Source organism: Leucoraja erinacea, chromosome 3 (assembly GCF_028641065.1).
Source record: "Leucoraja erinacea ecotype New England chromosome 3, Leri_hhj_1, whole genome shotgun sequence".
NCBI classification, from domain to species: Eukaryota; Metazoa; Chordata; class Chondrichthyes; order Rajiformes; family Rajidae; genus Leucoraja; species Leucoraja erinaceus.
In genome coordinates, this window is record NC_073379.1 from 91556362 (window position 1) to 91579179 (window position 22818).

Sequence of the window (22818 nt, forward strand, 5' to 3'; positions counted from 1 at the left end):
CAAATGGCCTAGAGCAGGGAAAGTCATATTTGATTCCACATACAGTATTCTCAGTATAACTGAAATCCAATTATTGTTGGTTTCCTGCCAACTGAGTCCACCTCATCATCAGAATTAGTTGAGAACACACAGTGTGGCATGGAGCACAAACATGGGTAGGAATAACTGTATTCTATATTAGGAATGAAAATTACCATGTTTTTAGCGTTTAGGGCCAATAGTAGCTAATGAAAGCCTTAACGTTCATCCAACACCTCCCCACCCCTTTCTATCCCTGGTGATATAATATTTGTGTTTCAGGATCCGAATGGCCACCGAATCTTTGAAAACCTTCCAGCCGGCTGCAGAACCTTCTTTCACAGAGTTCACTCTGGATGCTTCCAGAGAGGAGGAACTGCTAAAAGAATTGTCTTTCACAAATGGTGAGTGCCTCTGCAAACAACAAACTGTTCCTCCTTCTACCTTAAGTAATCAGTATGTGCTCACTCGCATATCAGAACTGATGGTCTGGCCTTTACTGCATTGCAGGTTGGAGACTTTAATACATTTTGTTGCACATAGGAAGTTATGAGAAAGCCACAAAGTGCTGGAGTAACTCAGCAGGTCAGGCAGCATCTCCGGAGAACATAGATAAGCGACATTTTAGATTGGGATCCTTCTTCAAACTCGGTCTGATGAACGGTTCCCAACTTAAAATGTCACCTATCTATGTTCTTTAGGGATGATGCCTGACCTACTGAGTTACTCCAACACATTCTGTCTTTTCTTGTAAGTCAGCATCTGCAGTTTAGTGTCCGTAAGGTATGAGAAACGTTGTCTTTCAGTGCAATCTTTGGTCAGTGTTTATTCATGAAGTGGAACTGTGGCTTAATCAACCTCAGCACTGCATCAGTCAAAGACAAAGATACAGAAGGAAATAAGTTTTTGTCAATTAAAAAAGGGCATCTATTTTTGTGCCAAATAAGAGGAATGAAAGCTTTCACTTTTGTCATCCATTGTCTGTTATGAAATTATAATCCGAAGGGAGACACAAAAAGCTTGAGTAACAAGCAGCAACTCTGGAGAGAAGGGATGAGTGACGTTTCGGGTCAAGATGCTACTTCAGTAAAAGTCCTTTTTTCTTACTCTACTGCAGCAATGTATTTCAGCCAGACATGTCTACTTTATGAGTATGATTTGTTCCATTTCCCACTTTATTATCGTTAAGGGCCTGTCCCACTTTCACAACCTAATTCACAACCTTTTTTACTCATGGACATTTTTCATGTTGAAAAAACGCCCCGACCTACTTGATGCCACGAGTACCTACGACTAGCATTACGACCTACCTACGACCTCCTACGACCTCATGACGACCATGCTGCGAGTATAAGTCAAGGGCAAACTCGGCAGAGGTCGTGAATTAGATTGTGAAAGTGGGACAGGCCCTTTAAGGCCAATGAGTTAGATCAACTATTTGTTTTAAATAATAAGTAGTTCTGAACTTTAGGTATTCAGCCAGTAAAAAAAAAGACTGCAACAACCAGCAAGCTTGGATGGAGGCAATGACATAATGGAGGGAAAATGCACTCAGGCTTTGGGCTGGATAGAGATGTGATCTTTGCTTAGGAAATATGGCATGATCCATAAAGGTAGCAACAATGGAACTAATTTTAAGCTGACCTGAGTTTAAAGTCAGATGTTAATAAAATGGGATGTGTTGGCTAATGCACCATATTATAATCCTTGGAATCTTTATCATGAACCATATCATAAATCTGGATTAGTTGTGAATTACATTGCACTTTGTTACATGATTTCTGGCTAGTCCATAATTTCAGTTTAAAATACATGAATGAAGGGCCTTGATCAGAAAGGCAAGTGTTCATTTCCGAACTGTTGCATTCCTCCAGCAGTTTATTTATTGCTCTAGATTCCAGTGTCTGCATGTCCCCATTAAGATAGATGGTAATGGAAAGAAAACTGTGAATTGAGCGAGGTATTCCAGATGGAGTATAAAACTTCCAATGTTTTAAAGTTTATTTTTATGCTGTAGAAACTAAGCCTTGCTATCGTGCACAGTTAGAAGTACTAGATTATTTACATAAAGCCACAGTTTCCATTGGACTGTGCCTCATGCTTCACTCTGTGCATTTCATGAACATAAAAACTTCAGGACAGAGTTATGACTTGCAACAAGTATGTGAAAGCATCTGACAACACGCTAACTGCCTGGAGCAGCCTTTTAGCCACAGGCATCCCTACAGGGTAGTGTGTTTCACTCTCTGTTTCTCATGGTCTGCGCATAATATATACACAAATTCTGAGCAAAAATAATAGTATTTTTAAAAGTATTTACGTTCAAATGGTGGCTTATATTTTCCCCTTTTCTCACATTGGACCAAGATGAAGCAAAGGCTGCTGTTTCCATCACTGAACTGACTGCTAAAGATCAGGACTAAAGTAAAAGATTTAAAAAATTGCAAATGCTGAAAGTGTAAAATCTAAATTAAAAGTGCTAGAAATACTGAACAGATCCGGCAGCAAAGGGGAGAGAAAGAGAATTAACATTTTAGGTTTGATAACCTTTCATTAGATCTGTTCCAACAGTTTATGTTTCTATTTAGGGCTATGTTGATTAAAGCTGCCAGGGATTGAGCATGGAGATTCTCTGACCCCTCAGAGTCAATAAGGAAAGCCATACAGAGCCTCAGATCTATTGAGTTACCCAGGAATAATTTACCTTGGTTCAATATTTTGAGTTGTGACTGTGAAGGACACTAGCTCCAGTTATATTATAATAAGATTCATACTGGCCAAACAAGCAGAAGCCTTGTGCAGCCACCTTCAGTCTGAATTGAACTGAATACATTTTATTAGCCAAGTATGTATACATACAAGGAACTACAAGGAATTTGCCTTGTTGCTTTGCTCGCAAGTAACAACACGATATACAGTAAACAATTAAGAATAAAATATTATAATTTAAACATGTGAAGAATGAAATAAAATACCAGAGCAAAAGAAGGCTACAGACTTTTGGTTGTTGAGTAGAGCTACTGCTTGTGGAAAAAAAGCTGTTTTAATGTCTGGTTGTGGCTGTTTTCAGAGGGAAGTGCTTCAAATAGTTTGTGGCCATGGTGAGAGGGGTAAGAGATAGACAATAATAATAATAATATCTTTTATTGTCATGGAGATTTAGTATGCAGCTCCAACCGATGAAAAAGGAAAGTAGAATAAATAAATAAGCCGTGTGTCGTGACCATCCGAAGGAGACAGTCCATGGGGGTGGGGGGCACTCAGCAGGGCCGGTTCAGAGCCGCTATAGCTCTTGGAATAAAGCTGTTTCTGAGTCTGGAGGTTCGGGCGTAGAAGGCCTTGTAACATCTGCCGGAGGGAAGTAGTTCAAACAGTCCGTTACAGGGGTGTGATGAGTCTTTATGGATGCTGACGGCCTTCCTGAGGTACCGTGTGTGGTAGATGCCCTCCAAGGCTGGTAGCCGTGTCCCAATGATCCTCTGCGCTCTGTGGACGACGCGCTGAAGAGCTCTCCTCTCCGCCTCCGTGCAGCTGAGATACCACACAGAGATGCCAAACATTAATATGCTCTCTGTGGTGCAGCGATAGAACGTTGTCAGCACTGAGATGCAGACCGTCTTTTGTATGCTCGAACTGTGCTGTGCCTTCTTTACCAGCGCAGCGGTGTTAGACCACGTGAGGTGTCTGAAATGTGACCTGCCTTAAAGCTGACACTCCTCTGGCAGCTCGTTCGGCCCCAGCTGCCACGCCACCAGCCTTTGTGTGAAAAGGTTATTTCTCAGATTCCTATTAAATCTTTCCTACTTCAACTTAAACCTATGTCCACTGGTCCTCGATTGCCCTACTCTCCTGCCCCGATATTTTTAAGAGCCCTGTCTAGCTCTCTCTTGAATCTACCCAATGCTATGTCCTCTCATGATTTTAGCCAACACCCCTCATATAAGATCGAAAGATCACCCCTCATGTCATGCTGGTGCTCCAAAAGGAACAGGTCACAGACTCTACGATGGCCTCCTAAAACTGGACCCTATAGCTCAGATTGGTTTTCTCAGCCCGCAAGTCTCTGGCAACTGGCAGCGATGGTGGCCACCCATTTAAGGTCCCTGGAGATGATGGTTCCAAGGAACTTAAATTACCACAGATGTAACTGTGGTGTTGTTGATGGTGATAGGGGGGAGGGGAGGGGGAGCTCTCCTAAAATCTATAATCAATTCCACTGTCTTAAGACCATTCAGCTCCAGGTTGTTGGGATGGCCCGTGACGGCAGTTATGTCACTTTTTTAGGCAGATTCCTCCGCATCCTGGATCAGTTTCAGGGTTATGTCCTCCGCAGATTCCAAAGATGTAGAGGAGTCTGTGGAGGTGTAGAAGCTGGTGTAGAGGTATAAAGGTGTAAATTGTCCCTAGTGTGATGCTGAGGGTAGGAGGTAGAGATGTATGTTTGGCGATGCGCTGTCTGTGGAGTTGATGAACCGACAGAGGGGTTCAGACACTATGGGTATCGCTAGTAACTGGCACAAACGTTAAACGTGATCCTCGTAAATCCCCTCCCTGTACCCTTTCCAGTTTGACAACATCTTTCCTATAACATGGTGTATATTCCAGAACATAGAAACATAGTCAAAATGTAGGTTTTCAATGCGGGGGGGGGGGGGGAAACAAAGGTAAATTCTCTCATATAGAGTCATTGGGCCCTTTCAAGCCTGCCCACACCGGCCAACATGTCCCAGCCACAATAGTCCCTGCCTCAACTGCCTCCTCTGGCAGCTCTTTCCATCACAGCCTTTATCTCAGATTCCTATTAAACCTGCCTTCAATCTAAACCTAAGTCCCCCTCGATTGCCCCCTTGTGCATCTACACAAGGGCTCACATCTAACACCCTCATATAAATATAGCACCCTTCATCCTCCTGGCTCCTAACAGTCACAGCCTCTGTGGCAGAGAGTTCCCGAGATTCACCACTCTCTGTGTGAAAAAAGTTCTGCCTCATATCGTTGTTTTAAAGGATTCGATCCCAGATGCTGTCTGCACCTTACATTGTCCCCTGTGACCGCCTTGTCCTCCGGATCTTCCCCCAACATCGGGTAGAAATCTGTCCTGGCTTGGTATAAGTAAATTGTCCCTAACCCCTTAAGAATTTTGGCGATCGCTGGTTCTATAAGATCTCCCTAAACTCAATCTTCTAAATTCTGTACCCTTTCCAGTATGAAACCATCTTTCTATAACATGGTGCCCTGAACTGAACACAATACTTTAAATCTCAATTGTCTGATTTACCAAGGCCTGGAATAACCTGCGCTGAATGTGTCTGCCTGATTGCCAGCCTTGATGAATCCTGGATTATTTTTTTTTATGAAGCTGGCTAATAGTGGGCATCAGTATAATTAAAGTAAGGTTTAGGAAGCTAGTGACATGGACCTGCTGGTACTTAGTGGTTCCGTTTTAGAAAATTGAATCGTGAAATGGATCAGCCCATAGGCGGTCTTAGTCTTTAGCGTACATAGGAAGCTCCAACCATAATATAATATGCAGATAATGTGGGGTTTATGACTTTCATCACATAATCAATAAGGCTGTTCATAAGTTATAGGAGCATTCGGCCCATCAAGTCTATTCTGCCATTCAATCGTGGCTGATCTATCTTTCCCTCTGAACCCCATTCTCCTGCCTTCGCCCCATAACCCCTGACACCTGTACTAGTCAAGAATCTACCAGGCAGGTAGTTATGTAGAAGAGCAAAATGTCTATCTCTTTTAATCTTTCCATTAGTTCCAATAGAATATAAATTAGATAAATTCTACAGTGAATAGGTGATAAAAATCTGGCAGATTAATATTTACATGGTAAATTTGGGCACAATGTAATTAATACTCTAAAATAATTAGTTACAATTAGAAAATTATACCCAATATCTGAATCAAACCAAAAATGCTTCTCCTCCAAAGGCCCGGAATGATAGCAGCTGTAATGATAAAACAAATAACTTGCTTCAGATTTGTGAATTATCTATGACTCCCACATTCCATCACTTGTAATCGATTAAAAATAAATCTAATGCATGCTTGAAGAGGAAATGTAAAAGCTGAAGGCACCATATTGCTGTTGCATTATTAGGAATGTCAGAGAAAATATTTTTTAATCTATTACCTATTTGTAATTTTTCTAGGTAATGTATTTTTGAAGCTTAAATTATGTGATTTTCTGCTGTAACAGGGAAATTGACATTTGATGCCATCAATTCCCAACACTTGTTGCCCCATAGTCAAATCATTCTTCCTGGTTCACAACAATATACTGTTACTCCCAGGCCCATTTTACATAGAAACTGCTCCAATTACACTTCCTCACAGAGAATGGCCCTTCAATAAAAGCAGAGCATGCTGGAAACACTGAATGGGGAGAGAAATTGTGTTAATTTTTAAGGTTGAAAACCCTTCATCGATTGAAAATGTTAACCTTTTCATCCCATAAAGGTTGCCTGACCTGAGTGTTTCCATATTTTCTGTTTTTATTTCCGATTTCCAGCATCTGCAGTATTTCATTTCCCTTCTACTCCAACCTTTCCATTTGGTACGTGAATTCTCTTTAGTTCTTGCCCCCTTTGCTTGAAAATGACACAACCTCACACTGTTCAATGGTGAGCCTGACTAGAAGCTTTGTTCATGAAACTAACTGACATGTGACGTGAGGTCTGAGAAGGGTCTTGACCCGAAACATCATCCTTTCCTTCTCTCCAGGGATGCTGCCTGTCCCCTTAGTTACTCCAGCATTTTGTGTCTGTCTTCGACACATGACAGCTTTTGGATATTTGCATTTGTACATCTGGCCTTGCCTGATGTCACTGTGTGAACGTCTCATGAACAGCACTAAGTGCCATTGGTGTCATTGTTGTTTTGACAGGAAATTTTGCATCAAAGCATTTCAGTCCAGTGATTCTTGAAATGGATTTTAACTCAGCTTTGTGCTTTAATTCCGCAATATAGTCATGTGGGAGCCCATCACACTAAATGATTTACCACCAGTGTGTATCATCTATACACAGGAGCTCAGATTCAGCTTCAGTCTATTGATTCAAATGGAATCTGATCCCATTCAGTAGTATTGGATCCGCTCATTGCCATAGTATCTGACCCACAGTCATTGGTTTGATTAGGAATTGATGCTGATGAGGACAGAATTTGTTCCATTACTGCAATCCATTCTCATAATTATTTATGTTCCTCATTACTTCAAACAAACAACTCAAAGTTTTTATTGTGGTATAACTCTAATGATAATCAAAGACTGGTGTATTTAAGTTTGGAACGGTTCCATATTCAGCACGAAAACCCAATAACAATGGAAGTTGGTTACCAATTGTGGAATACTTTGGTTACCATGTGGAGCTGTGAAAATACAATAACTGATGGTACAGCCCTAAACATTGTGATCCTGACAGCCATTGACTGGACTCTTTACCATCCTGCAATAATCTAACTTTCTCCACTTCTCAGGAAGGGTTCCAACCTAGATATCCTCTCCACCAGACTGGAAGCAGCAAATCAGAAATACCTTTCAGTGGATTGTCCAGTGCATTTCATGCAAATGACAGCTTTGTGCCTTTTAGCCTACACATGGCAAGTCTCTGTTCTATAGCCTTTGGTGGCTCTGATCTTCCCATCTCATGGAGTGGCTCAACAATTCTTTCTATTAGGGGTATAATTAATTACAGAACATACTACTGCAGGTTGAACTGCTTTTGCCACCAAACTGTTCACTCTATTAACCTATGTCCAAACTCCAGCAAACCCTAGAGTGTCATCCAAGGTTTGCAATGTCTTCTGTTCGTCAGCAAACTCTCATATTAGTAGGTACACAAAAATGCTGGAGAAACTCAGCGGGTGCAGCAGCATCTATGGAGCGAAGGAAATAGGTGATGTTTCGGGCCGAAACCCTTCTTCAGACATATTAATAACTTAATATGTTGCTGTATCCAAATGGCTTCTTTAACTTGAAAAGGGAGGATGTCCTATCCTTAGATCCATAGGTCCCGATCCCACCATTGAAACCATTACATATTTATCCACCACATTCCTTTCTGTCCACCAACATAATACAATAGGAAACCGTGGTATTTCTGACACTCATTAATTAATATGATCCCAAATCATTTTTACATTTAAAATGAACTATGTGAATGAATTCCCCATTCCCTTTGGTATTCGAACACTATGAGTGAAGACCAAGCATGGCTCATGCGAAATTGAGGCTGAGTAGAAAATAATCGAAGCAAGCCATATTGGCATAACAGTCCTACTTTCGTCATCAATTCTTGTTTCCATGTTAACATTGGAATGGCCAATATGGACTTGCCTTGCTCTTAATTGTAACCACCCAACAGCAGTGATGATGTAGAGCCACCACAAGACTGAGAATGGAACTACACCAGTGTTATGAATGCCATTTCTGTGGGAAGGGCCAGTTTGATATCTAAATCCCTCCAGAGGGCCACTCACACGATTGCCTCCTGAGAGTGCCTTGTCATTGTCACCACGTTTTGCAAGTGGACTCCTTGTGGAGTCTAGAGGTGGGACACTAACCATCCTGCCATTCCCCAGGGGAAATCTGGGAACTAACCCTGCTGCATTTTAGAATGCCAGGGGCTCAACAACTCCATTTGTCTCTCTGCGAGTTGGTAATTGCCTATCAGGATGTTACAGCTCTTATGAAGTAATGAAGACTTTAAATGTTTTTTAGCATTTTTAATTATTTTGAGTCATCGAGTCATACAGTGTGGAAATAGGCCCTACGGACCAACTTGCCCACACCAGCCAACATGTCCCATCTATACTAATCCCACATGCCTGTGTTTGGCTCATTTCCCTCTAAACCTGTCCTATCCATGTACCTGTCTAAATATTTCTTAAACATTGTGATAGTAACTGCCTCAACTACCTCCTCCAAAGCTCATTCCATACACCCACCACCCTTTGTACAAAAAAAGTTACCACCCTTTGTGTAAAAAAAGTTATCCCTCATGTACCCATTAAATCGGTCCCCCCACACCTTAAACATATGTCCTCTGGTTCTCGATTCCCCAACTCTGGGTAAAGGGGTGCATGTATCCTATCTATTAGTCTCATGATCTTGTAAACCTCCATAAGATCACCCCTCATCCTCTTGCTCCAAAGGATAAAGTCCTGGCCTGCTCAACCTCTTCCTATAGCTCAGGCCCTCGAGTCCGGGTAAATTTGTTTAATATTTTAATTTTAATAGTCATAGAGTTTCACAGCACGGCAATATCTGATGGTACAGCCCAACTTACTCATAGACCCCATCCACACTAGTTCTGAATGCTCACTTTTGGTCCATATCCCTCTAATCCGTTCCTATTCATGAACCTGCCGAAATGTTTTTCGATATTTATGTCTTTTTTAATAGTTTGATTATTTTTTAATATTTTTCGAAGTATTATTCAGTATTTGTGAAGGGCAAATATATTCACAGACATTCAGTGGCTTTGACAGCCACTAAGCCAGAGGACGTGGCTTACACCATACTTTTGTTACGACTGTTGAAGTATTCCAACGGGTGTCAGGGATTATGGAGAGGATGCAGGAGAATGAGGTTAGGAGGGAGAGATAGGTCACCCATGATTGAATGGCGGAATAGATATAATGGGCCGAATGACCCAATTCTGCCCCTATCACATCACCGTATAGAAACATAGAAAATAGGTGCAGGAGTTGGCCATTCGGCCCTTCGAGCCTGCACCGCCATTCAATATGATCATGGCTGGTCATCCAATATCAGTATCCCGTTCCTGCTTTCTCCCCATATCTCTTGATTCCTTTAGCCCTTGTAATTAGCTCGTTCTAAGTTTCCCCCAGTCTAGTTCCAGTCAATGAAATACTGAGTCAAGCACTTGCACATCTAAACTTTATTTTGGAAAAACACAATAACAGTTCCCACTACTATACCTAACCAGTAGTGAGAAGTAGAAGGTCTTCGATCCTTGTATCTGCCTGGCCAAGCTCTAGCCTCATGCAAGCAGAGACACTACAGAAGGTCACGCAGTCTTAAGCGTTCTCCCAGAAGATCGACACAGGACCTCGTGGGAGCGGCCTTTTACAGGTCCCCGAACCTTGAGGGGCTGAACCACATGGGGGTGGTCTCTATACAGTCCAATAACAGATATCGATTAACACAGTACATGATAGACATTTCCATAACCTAATAATACAGTGACTAATACAATGTATCTGACTAAGTTTCTAGAAGCAAGTTAACAGAGATGAATTATGCAACATGTGCCTGGATATTCAAGAAACCCAGACAAGGCTCAACACTTAACCCAATCAACATCTAACAAAGTAAAGCTTTGCAACAATATTTACAATGTGTATGTCTGGTTTGCATTCGCCCAAGCCATTCCATGCAATTTACACCTAATTGTCCGAATCTGCAGATGTTCCATTCGCTTCCTGCAACTCCTTTCTAGGCTCTAGACAAGCTGGCACCATTCTGCAGCTTGTCCCATTTCTGCAGAAGGCACATTTAAATTAACCAAATGGCCTAGCAGCCCAGAAGCCTTTACTCAATTTTAGTGTCCTTGCATCTCCAATTTGTCCAAAATTAACACCCTAAGGGCTATTTCTAACCCTTATGACCTTACGGGACCAAAATAAAAGTTTTTTCAAAGGAGAGCCAGAAGTGGAGTTGCTCTTTCTGCTCTGATATGGTTGACATGCTGCTCCGCCCACTGCAGGTAGCTGGCAGGCAGGGTTGCCCGAGCCTCTATGGATCAGGAATAAATCGGCAGGCTCAGACTGCAGTCCAAGCCAGATCTCCTTTCCCAATGTCATTGAAAGCAAATGCAACAAATAACTATGTTGAGACGAGCACTGCGAATAATACAACATAACATATGAGACACCACAAAATATTATAATATGCTGCACAAAAACTGTACAGTTATATTATTTTTGCACAACAGCTTCACCGTCATATTGATAATTGAGAATGCTGGAAACCTGAAAGAGAAACTAAAATACTGGAAATACTCAAAGCAGGTCAGATCACATCTGTGTGGAATAGAAACAGAGTTACACATGTCAGGTCAAAGATCTTTCTCAGAACTGGGAAGGAGACAAAATCACTTTGTTAAGTTGCAGGGAGGGTGGGAGAGGAGAGATGTCTCTAATAGGGTAAACATTGATGGACTGGGCTTGTTTTCCCTGGAGAGAAGGAAGCTAAGGGATGATCTGCTGAAGGTAAAGAACATTGTGAGCCATGGAGAGAGTAGATAGGACATGGATTTTGGGTGACAGGAAGATGCTTGAAAGGGGATCTAAAAGTTGGGTTTTTCAAACTAAGAGTGGTTGCTGACTGGAATGCACTGCCAGAGGAAGTATTGGAATCAGATCCAATTTCTGCACAGAGGAATCTAATCATGTACTTCAATCGGCAAGGCATAAAAGGATACCAGCCTAATGCAGGTAAATTGGAACAAAAAGTCAGCATCGATGTGGTGGACCGAAGGGCCTGTTTTTGATCTGTACAGCGCTCTGACTACAATGCTTTGTTGCTCAATGTACAGAGATATATTTAGTTTAGTTTTGAGATACAGCACGGAAACAGCCCCTTTGGCCCACCTAGTCTGCACCGACCAATGATCTCTGCACATTAACACTACCCTACATACACTAGGGACAATTATACATTTATACCAAGCCAATTAACCTATAAACCTGTACTTCTTTGGAGTGTGGGTGGAAACTGAAGATCTCGGAGAAAACCCACGCAGGTCACGGGGGGATGTACAAACTCTGTGCAGACAAGCATCCATAGTCAGGATAGAACCCGTGTTTCTGGTGCTGTAGGGAGTAGCTGTACCGCCGTGTTAGAAGGAATGTGAGATGGGGCCTGAGAGTGATGTCCAAGTGACATCCAAGTGGATGTAGTGTATCTAGACTTTCAGAAAGCCTTTGATAAGGTCCCGCACGGGAGACTAGTGACTAACATTAGAGCATATGGTATTGGGGGTATTAATGACTTGGAAGAGGGAATTAGGAGCAACACTAGCAAGTTTGCGGATGACACAAAGCTGGGTGGCAGAGTGAGCTGTGAAGAGGATGTTAGGAGGTTGCAGGGTGACCTGGACAGGTTGAGTGAGTGGGCAGATTCGTGGCAGATGCCGTATAATATAGATAAATGTGAGGTTGTCCACTTTGGCGGCAAAAACAAGGGGGCAGATTATTATCTCAATGGGGTTAGGTTAGGCAAGGGGGAGGTGCAGCGAGACCTGGGTGTCCTTGTACACCAGTCACTGAAAGTTGGCTTACAGGTACAGCAGGCAGTGAAGAAAGCTAATGGAATGTTGGCCTTCATTACAAGAGGATTTCAGTATAGGAGTAGAGAGGTTCTTCTGAAGTTGTATAGGGTTCTGGTAAGACCACATCTGGAGTATTGTGTACAGTTTTGGTCTCCTAATTTGAGGAAGGACATCCTTGTGATTGAGGCAGTGCAGCATAGGTTCAGGAGATTGATCCCTGGGAAGGCGGAACTGTCATCTGAGGAAAGATTAAAAAGACTAGGCTTGTATTCACTGGACCGACAGTTTAAAAGGATGAGGGGGATCTTATAGAAACATCTAAAATTATAAAAGGACTGGACAAGCTAGATGCAGGAAAAATGTTCCCAATGTTGGGCGAGTCGAGAACCAGGGGCCACAGTCTTAGAATAAAGGGGAGGTAATTGAAGACTGAGGTGAGAAAAAATGTTTTCACCCAGAGAGTTGTGAATTTATGGAATTCCCTGCCACAGAGGGCAGTGGAGGCCAAGTCACTGGATGGATTTAACAGAGAGTTAGATAGAGCTCTAGGGGCTTGTGGATTCAAGGGATATGGGGAGAAGCCAGGCATGGGTTATTGATTGGGGACGATCAGCCATGATCACAATGAATGGCGGTGCTGGCTCAAAGGGCCGAATGGTCTCCTCCTGTACCTATTTTCTGTGTTTCTATGTGACCTCATGATTCCTCGTACCCACAGGAAGCAAATCAACAGATAACAAGGAATGAGTTCAGTATATTTGATTGATTTTGCAGAAAATTTGACAGAGAAGATTTCTGAACTTTTCAACAACCTTCCCCTTGCTCTGGTAAACATGTATTGTTGACTTGAAAAATCTGTGGGTAACCATAACACAGATGATGTATGAAGAAAGCAGAAAAATAAACTGTCTTGTGATGGTGTTGTCTCTGTATTAATGAATCATTTCACAGACGATTCAGCTTACAGTTGGCTCTACAATTTTCCTCGTGAAGTTCTGTGCTTCCTCATGGCATGCTGGATTAGGACATGTAGTCCATTATAACTGTGCAAGCTGCCAATCTCCTTGATGCCCTGGGCTAAATCCATTCTTGGTTAAACAATAATGCATCTGTGTTTGATAGCAGCGGAATAAATATTATCATGTTGGTTCCATTGATACTGGCTGAGACTCCAGCGGTCTGTAGATAGCTTAATGGCCAGCTTCACTTACTTCTAATAGATCAATAACTGCATTAAGAGTGATGATAAATGAGGCTTTTAGGCCAGGTTCGGTCTCCATGGAAATGGCTGCTGCTGAGGCAGGATGTTACTAAGTTGCACTTTGTGCCTTTGGTGCTGGAATTCAGAAACTGAGTGGCTTTTAAATAATGCATTGATTGTACAAAAAATTAAAATATTAATGTTCAATACTTAGATGCACTTAAAGGCCACTGGTAGTTTCTGAGTTCCTCGCATTTTATGTGATATTCAAATTGTGGCAACATCCTTCCTGTCGTAAAATGAAATTTCAAAGTCCAAAAGCCTCTCATGACAGTGACTAGATTTGTTGCCAAAGTACCTGTACCCTTGTGCATAGTTGTAAGATGATATGGTTTAGTTTATGAAACATTGCAGACTGGCTAATATTTAGTTCTGGAGCAGAAAGCCATGGACCCAAAATGTTAGTCCAGTTTCTCCCTCCATATGTCCCTGACCTTCCGAGTATTTTGATTATTTGCTGTTTTTGGGGAGAAAGCAGGAACGGGATATTGATTTTGGATGATCAGCCATGATCATATTGAATGACAGTGCTGGCTCGAAGGGCCGGATAGCCTACTCCTGCACCTATTGTCTATGTTTCTATGTTTTATTGAAATCTCCGGCATCCTTTATATTTACTTTCATTGAAGCAGTTTATTCACTGTACCTCAGTACATGTGACAGTAATAATAAGCTAAATAAACACCATCTTTGACTGTTGGTTGGAGCTGCTTTAGTTCAGAATATGCTTTGTACTTATTGTTACAGTGGAGACTATTAGACTTTTGCTGGGGCTTCCCTCCAGATGCCCCCATGAGCAAATGTAGCAGAGGTGATGGGATAGACCATTTTTGGTTCTTCCAATACAATGGTGTTTTAAAATGCTTCACCTCTTGTGAAACGATGGCAGGCAAATGTTTGTTCCACTCTAGATTTGAAAAGACCACAAGAATCCAAAACATAAACAGCATGATGCACAAAGATTTGAACATGTTAGAACTGTCAATTCCAACATCGCACACAAAGTGTGTTGTTGACTTTGTTGTTGTCACCACCCAGAGTGATGGAGAAAGAAGAATGTTGTGGGGAAGATTGAAGGCTGCCTTTGGATTTGATCACTTGGGAATGGCGAGGAAGATTGGAGAGGGGCTGGCGTGGAGGGGTAGGGGAGAGAAGAGCAAGGGTGATTGGGTGGGGGGGAAGGTGTTGGACATGATCATGTGAGGTGTGTTCAAGATTCAAGATAGATTTAATTGTCACGTGTGCCTGATGGCACAGTGAAATGAATTTCCATACAGCCATACAATAAAAATCAACAGGACACAACACACTATAGGGTTTGACATAAAACATCCCCACACAGCAGAATCAAAGTTCCCCACTGTGTGGGAAGGCACCAAAGTCAGTCTTCTTGTGGCAGCGGGGGGGAGATTAGCATCGATTTGGTAGATGAAAGAATGACATGATCGGACAGAAGAAAGCAGGCCTCAGGGAATTGAGGAGATTGAAGGCCTCAGGGGAAGATTGAGGGATTGGAGAGGAGATGATACGAAGGGGGAGAAGAGATGATTGTTGAGGTAGAGGCAAGTAAAAATATGGCAGGGAGAGAGGTGGGCTGGTGTTGGATAATTACAGACGGGTAATGGACATTATGAGAAGGGCACTGCTGGATTCCCTGGCAGTGGTTCGGGAGATAGGCCCAGGTGCTGCTATCAACCTTCCAGGGAAGACCAGCTCCTGGCGTTGAATGAACTTGAATATTTCTTCAAGTTTAATAATCAAGCAAAGTTTCCTTTTTAGTGAGCCCAATGAGATGCCCATCATTTTAAACACTGTTTTAAGTCTGATTCTTCAGTATGCGCAGTGTAGGTGACACTTGCCCCGTGTATTTATGCCTGATCACAAGACTTTTTAGGGTAGTTACATTACAAGTTCTCATTATCAGAATAGTGACCCCTACAGTGGATCCACTCCCTGCATTAACTCACAGGCCTTTCTACAATTGTCCTGTTTGGGTTAATGTTTACTTCTGGTGATCTTTAACTTAATCTTAGCTTTGTCCAATGTCGTATTCACTCGTGGGAATGTAGGATGACTCGGATTTAATGATCAGGGAAGCAACATTATCAACAGCACACATCTCTGGCAAATGGCTGGGGCTGGTGAGATCCTCATTCAGTAGATACTTTTTTTTAATCAAATACTTTCTTGATGTGTGATGTTTCTTTTTCTCCAGCCCATTAAAATCCCTGAGGAAACACATTAAAAATCAAGAATCAAAGCTGAGTCCTTCTGTGTCAGAATAGATTATTATTGCACCACTTAATAAATGCGCCCACTGAAATGTTGGCACAGACTGAAGGAAGCTCTTTGTGTCCCATTTGTTAACCTTGAGCACTAATTTATCTTCTAAAACTAGTTACGTTTGTGCTGTCTGATGAATACTGATGTGCATTTTGCAAGCTACAAGTCTCTTTAATTGAATTTGCTTTATTTCGTTCATGGAATTCAGATTTTAAATCTTGCCATTTTACAAATTGCTTTTCCAATTTAATATTACTGAAATCAACAATACTGGATGTTATGCAGGTTCAAACAGAAGTGTTTCAAGAAGTTTTAATTATCTTCAGTCAATTCATAGGATTACTTCTTGCTTCTTGTCTAACAGAAAATCTAATTAGAAGCCATAGTTAAGAAAAGAGAATTGCATTATTGATTAGTATTCCCAAACATGTGCCTGAAGAGGTCCCTGACCCGAAACGTCGCTTATCCATGTTCTCCAGAGATGCTGCCTGGCCCACTGAGTTACTCCAGCACTTTTGGTATATCAGTTCTGCAGTTCCCTGTGGCTCTCTTGTATTGTTCATTATTAGGAACATTGTATATACATATATGTATATTTTAGATAGAACAAAACACAGCACCACAGGCATAGACACCTGCCTATCCTTAGCCCTGCCTATCCTTAGCCCCACGTCCCCCTCCCTTTTCATCTGTGCTTGAATTGCCTCATATTGTGTTTTGAATTGAATTATGTCTTTAATTTGTGTACTAGTCATGTCTCTACTATTTATTTCATTCCGGTTACATGTTTTTCCTCTACTTGCTAAATTTTTGTAAGGTGTCCTTGAGACTCTTGAAAGGCATCCATAAATAAAATGTATTATTATTATTATTATTATTATTATTATAGTCCCCTTGGCTCACAATATTTGTGCTGACTATGACGCCAACTTAAACTGCAAACTGATACTTAATTCTCTGCCACTTCATGTCTTAATGTATCCTTAACATTGTTATTGTAGTTGCTTCCACCATTGCACTGCGGCATATTCCAGGTGTCTACCACTCTCAATGTAAGAAAAAACACTGTCTCATTCACCTTCTTTGAACTTTCCCCCACTCATCATAAAGCTATGACCTCCAGTATTTGACCTTTCAGCTCTGGTGAAAGACTCAGTAACCAGCCTATCTATGTCTCCCATAATTTTATATACGATCAGGTCTCCTCTCGATATCTGATGTCCCATAGAATGCAATCCACGTTTGTCCATGCTCTGCTTATAGCTCATACCCACTAATCCAGGCAACATCCTGGTAAACCTCTTTTGCACCCTTTCCAAAACCTATTTATCCTTCCTGTAATGTAATGACCAGAATTGTACACAATGCTCCAAATGCAACCTCATAAACGTGAACACCCTGGCAGATGAAGGTGAGGATGCCTTATGCCTTCTTTACCACCCTGTTCACTTGTATTGCTAGCTTCAGAGGGCTATGGACTTGTACTCCAAAATCTTTGTGTAAATCAGTGCTCCTAAGGGTTCTGCCATTTACTGTATACTTTTGTCTAACATTTGAACTCCAAAAGTGCAACACACCATACAATGTTTGGATGAACCTCCGTCTGCAGTTTCTCCAGCCATATCACCAACTGGTCACATTTTGCTGATAACCTTCCTCACTGCAATTTCTTGTGTTGTCTGCAAACATACTAATCACCCCATCTCCATTTACATCCAAATCATTTGTATATATCAGAAACAACAGTTTACTCCTTGTAGAATATCACTGGCCATGATCCTCCAGTCAAAATAACCCCCTCCACTATCAGCCTCTGTCTTCTATGGCCAAGCTAATTTAGAATCCAGAGTACCGTCTCCATGGTTCCCATGTGCTTTAATCTTCTTGATCATCAATGAGAGAGTTTGTAAAATCTTTTACTAAAGTCCCTGTATAGCAACGTCTACTGCCATACCCACATCTGGCATCTTCAACACCTCCTTAGTAAACTCAATCAAGTTTGTAAGACATGACCTCCCCTGCACAAAGCCACACTGACTATCCCTAAAAGGATCATTTTAGTCCAGTTGTTTTATTTCATATGTGAGTAGATCCTATCCCTGAGAATCTCTCCAATAATCTCCCTTCCATTGATTTAAGGCTATCAATTCTATTTAATAATTCTCTGAGATGTAGGTGGCACTGGCAAGATCGAGTCATAGTGATACAGTGTGGAAACAGGATCTTCGGCCCAACTTGCCCACACCAGTCAACATGGCCCAGCTACACGTCCCACCTGCCTGCACTTGGTCCTTATCCCTACAAACCTGTCCTATCCATGTACCTATCTAACTGTTTCTTAAACATTGGGATAGTCCCAACCTCAACTCCCTCCGCTGGCAGCTTGTTCCATACACCCACCACCCTTTGCGTGAAAAAGTTACCGCTCAGATTCCTATTAAATCTTTTCCCCTTCACCTTGAACCTATGTCCTCTTGTCCTCGATTCCCCTACTCTGGGCAAGAGATTCTGTGCATTACCCAATCTATTCCTCTCATGATTTTATGCACCTCTATAAGATCATCCCGTATCCTCCTGTGCTCCAAGGAATTGAGACCCAGTCTACTCAACCTCTCCCTATAGCTCAGACCCTCTAGCCCTGGCAAGATCAGCATTTATTGTCCATTCCTCATTGGCCTTCACAAGTTGGTAGTGAGCTACCTTCTTGAACCATTGCAGTCCTTCAGTGGAGGGTGTTCATACAATAGTGTTGGGGAGGAGGTTCCAGAATTTACATCCAGCAACAATGAAGGAATAGCCATATATATCCAAGGGGAACATGGTTGGCTGGTGTTCTCATGCACATGCGGCCCATGTTATTCTGGATAGTAGAGTTTTGGGTTTAAGAGGTACTGACGGAGTAATATGAGTGAGTTAAGGGCCTGTCCCACGAGCATGCGACCTGCATGCGGCAAGCGCGACCAAACCGGAAGCGGGGGCCGCGCGGAGGTCAAGTGATCCCCGTACAGGGCCGGCCCCACCAGCATGTTGCCGCGCGGAATTTTTGAACACGGTCAGTTTTTCGGAGCCCCCCGCGCACGATGTCGGGACCAGCTCCGCACAACTCCATACGGCTCCGGCGATCGAAGTGGGACCGGCCCCGCGAGGCCGTACGGCTCAAGCGACCACAATAGGTCGCGCTTGCCGCATGGAGTCGCATGCTCGTGGGACAGGCCCTTTATGATAATGCAACCATTATGGTGAAGCAACCGTTGTCGTGGAGTAAACGATACATGGAATAATAACTCATGCCTAATGTTCCAGTTCCAGATGCACCGATTATTGACCAGAAGCACAGCTGGCTGTATGACGAAGGAATCATCTGTTGGCAGCAGCCCGGGGGCACCCCTCCTGCCGACCACTATAAACTCGAGTACAGGAAACTTGACCAAGGTGGAGACTGTATCTGGCAGACTACCGAGGATGTGAGTGGAACAAGTACAGTCATAAGCAACCTCGACACCAACAGCAGCTACCTCTTCAGAGTGAAGGGGTGTAAGAATTCTACTTACAGTGACTACAGCAAGGAAGTCACATTCCATACACCACTTGCTCCAAGTAAGTCCCATGGGAGAATAAATTGTGTCATCTTTTGAATCTGTTAAATGATAAATAATTATAAAATTGATCATCTATGTAGCTGATTATTTTAAGGTGGACAATCCAATTAATGATAAATAATAACTAACATCGTCAACAGTTTAGCTAACAAAACTTTGGAGATTATATTGTTTTGAATTTTATAGCTGCGGATATTTTTCTTTCAATATGTGCCCATTGTAGATTATTCGTCTCTTCTCACTGGAAAGACAGTTTCTGGAAAATAATGTGAACAGTATCACTATGAATATATTGCACCAATATTTTCATGCTAAATGTAATAAAAAGGAACTGCTGATGCTGGTTTATACCAAAGATGGACACAAAATGCTGGAGTAACTCAACGGGTTAGGCAGCATCTCTGCAGAAAATGAATAGGTGATGTTTCGGGTCGGGACCCGTCTTCATACTTCTTCCGTCCCGATCCGAAACATCACCTATGCATTTTCTTTAAAGATGCTGCCTGACCCTTGAGTTACTTCAGCATTTTGTGTCTATCTTTTTCTCATAAATGCCTCTGAGGTGAATTTTATTTCACGTTTATGTCTGTGAAAGTATTGGAATTAGGATTGAAAACTTAATCTGAGTCATCGGTCTTCCATCAGTTGTCTTGCTTGGGAAATCGCAACATGCTGCCACTCTTGGAGCCTGGTGGATGTCTCTGAGTGAGCAGGTGAGCCACACTTCTGTCAGTGTGGTGAGCAATAACTAGAATGCATAAATATTTAGAGATATCTGTTCCACTGCTGACTAAGCATTGGTTCAGTGGATCTTCCTTTTCCGAGTCAGAAGGGAAGATTCAGATGCTATCTTGCACAATCCTAGAAGGTGCAACTCGTTCGGAATAATGCAATGATATTCTCCCCCATATTGGTGCAGGTGTGCCTTCTTTTCAATGCAGCCACATTTATGCACCTGTTTGTTCCCGATGTTGGGGAAGTCCAGAACAAGGGGTCACAGTTTAAGGATAAAGGGGAAATCTTTTAGGACTGAGATGAGAAGAACATTTTTTACACAGAGAGTGGTGAATCTGCGGAATTCTCTGCCACAGAATGTAGTTGAGGCCAGTTCATTGGCTATATTTAAGAGGGAGTTAGATGTGGCCCTTGTGGCTAAAGGGATCAGGTGGTATGGAGAGAAGGCAGGTACAGGATACTGAGTTGGATGATCAGCCATGATCATATTGAATGGCGGTGCAGGCTCGAAGGGCCGAATGGCCTACTCCTGCACTTATTTTCTATGTTTCTATGTTTAACCTTGAATGCAATTCAAGGGAAAAAATACTTTGAGGAAGCTAATGTCAAAACACCAGTATATCCTTGATCAGAACTCTATCAATCTTTGTTATTAAAAACAGAAGCTGCGGGAACAGTTAACAGGCAGACAGCAACTGTGAAAAGCGAAAATGAATTAACATTTCAGTTCTTAGAAGGTATTTGACCTGAAATGTTAACTTTGTTTCTTTTTCCACAGTTGTTACCTGTCCTGCTGAGTGTTTCAGTATTTTTTGTTTTTTTAAATTTCAGATTTGCAGTATCTGAGTTTAGTTTTGAAATTTACAAATGATGAGCGACTAATTTACAACTAAGAATGACATTGTAGAATTCTCAGATGTACTTAGCAGAAATGCCATTTGGTACATTGGCCTTCATAAGCCAGAGTATTGTGTATAGAAGTTGGGAGGTCATGTTGCAGTTGTCTAAGATGTTGGTGAGGCCACATTTAGAGTATTGTGTTCAGTTCTGGGCACCGTGTTATAGGAAAGATGTTGTCAAGCTGGAAATGGTACAGAGAAGATTTACGAGGATGTTGCTAGGACTAGAGGGTCTGAGCTATAGGCAGAAGTTGAGTAAGCTGGGACTTTATTCCTTGGAGCGCATGAGGATGAGGGGCAATCTTGTAGAGGTGTATAAGATCATGGGAGGAATAGATCGGGTAGATGCACAGAATCTCTTGCCCAGAGTAGGTGAATTGAGGACCAGAGGACATAGGTTTAAGGTGAAGGGGAAAAGATTTAATAGAAATCTGAGGAGTAACTTTTGGGATATGGATCAAATGCTGGCAGGTGGGACTAGTGTAGCTGGGACATGTGGGCAAATTGGGCCGAAGGGCCTGTTTCCACACTGTACCACTCTATGACCATGTTAAATTGGTGAATAATCACATTTAAGAAATATAGTTAAAGCTCTCGGATTTTGTTTGTTGGATAATTGAAGGATCGCCATGCAATTAAATGACATACCATTTGTATATTATTGTAATTTTCTAGAACACATACCCTTGACAACAATTTTCAAAATTAGTATTTTCATTTGCAGTTTGTGTTTGTTTAGTTTAGTTTAGAGATCCAGTGTGGAAACAGGCCCTTCGGCCACAAAGTCCGCTCCAACCAGCGATCCCGCTCATTAATACTATCCTACACACACTAGGGACAATTTACACTTTTATCAAGCCAATTTACCTACAGACCTGTACATCTTTAGGGTGTGGGAAGAAACCGGAGATCTCGGCGAAAACCTACACAGCCATGGGAAGAACGTACAAACTCTGTACAGACAGCATCCATAGTCGGGATCGACCATGGGTTTTCAGCACTGCAAGGGCAGCTAGGCAGCAACTCTTAACGTGTGCCACCATACCGCCCAAGTTATTTTTTCTCACACAAATTCCATAGAACGAATTATTATTTCCCATCTCAAATCTTTTGGTAGTCATTTTGTAACTTCCGTACAGTGGGATATCCATTACCCGAAGTGCCATGATGCGTGTTTGCACTGAGTCAGATCAGCCATCATATACAACCAAAAGCAGACGGCATACTTCAATAGAAACTAAATGGAAATAACTATTTGTGCATGTGCGGAATGGATTTCAATCATATTTGTTCAAAATAGTCTGGCTTCACATGTAAAATATCCCCATTGTGTGTTCATCCAAGCATAATGTAATCAAATTCTTAGCAAAGAGAACATGACATTGCATGTTATGGGTCCTGTCAGGAATGGTCTTTGGTTGACCTAACTGGAAGCACATTGGATTGACATATGATGAAACAAAGAACTGGGACGTCAAATGTGACAATAAAGTATTCAACTCCTTCTACACATTCCCTGCATTCGTCCTTCATTTTTATTTTTTAGTTCTCCACAATTTTCCCTCCAGATTATCATGTGAGAATATAAATTTGAATTGGGATTGTATTTCAATTGACCTTGGTTTAACTTCTCTTCAGAGTATGTAGTTAGCACTTTCACTGTCATTAAAACTTGCAAATTTGTTCCTGATAAAAAGAAAAGATTTACC

General features: G+C 41.9%; 1 protein-coding gene across 6 annotated transcripts in view; it reads left to right on the top strand.

Moving 5' to 3' along the window:
• Nucleotides 1-22818, top strand: part of trim36 (tripartite motif containing 36) — a 103104-nt gene that overhangs the window by 63343 nt on the left and 16943 nt on the right. For all 6 annotated transcript variants that reach the window (XM_055633177.1, XM_055633178.1, XM_055633179.1 and 3 more), the window contains 2 exons: nucleotides 301-422; nucleotides 19180-19473. In XM_055633177.1, the coding sequence (XP_055489152.1) occupies nucleotides 301-422; nucleotides 19180-19473 (416 nt within the window). The remainder of the gene's footprint in view (nucleotides 1-300; nucleotides 423-19179; nucleotides 19474-22818) is intronic.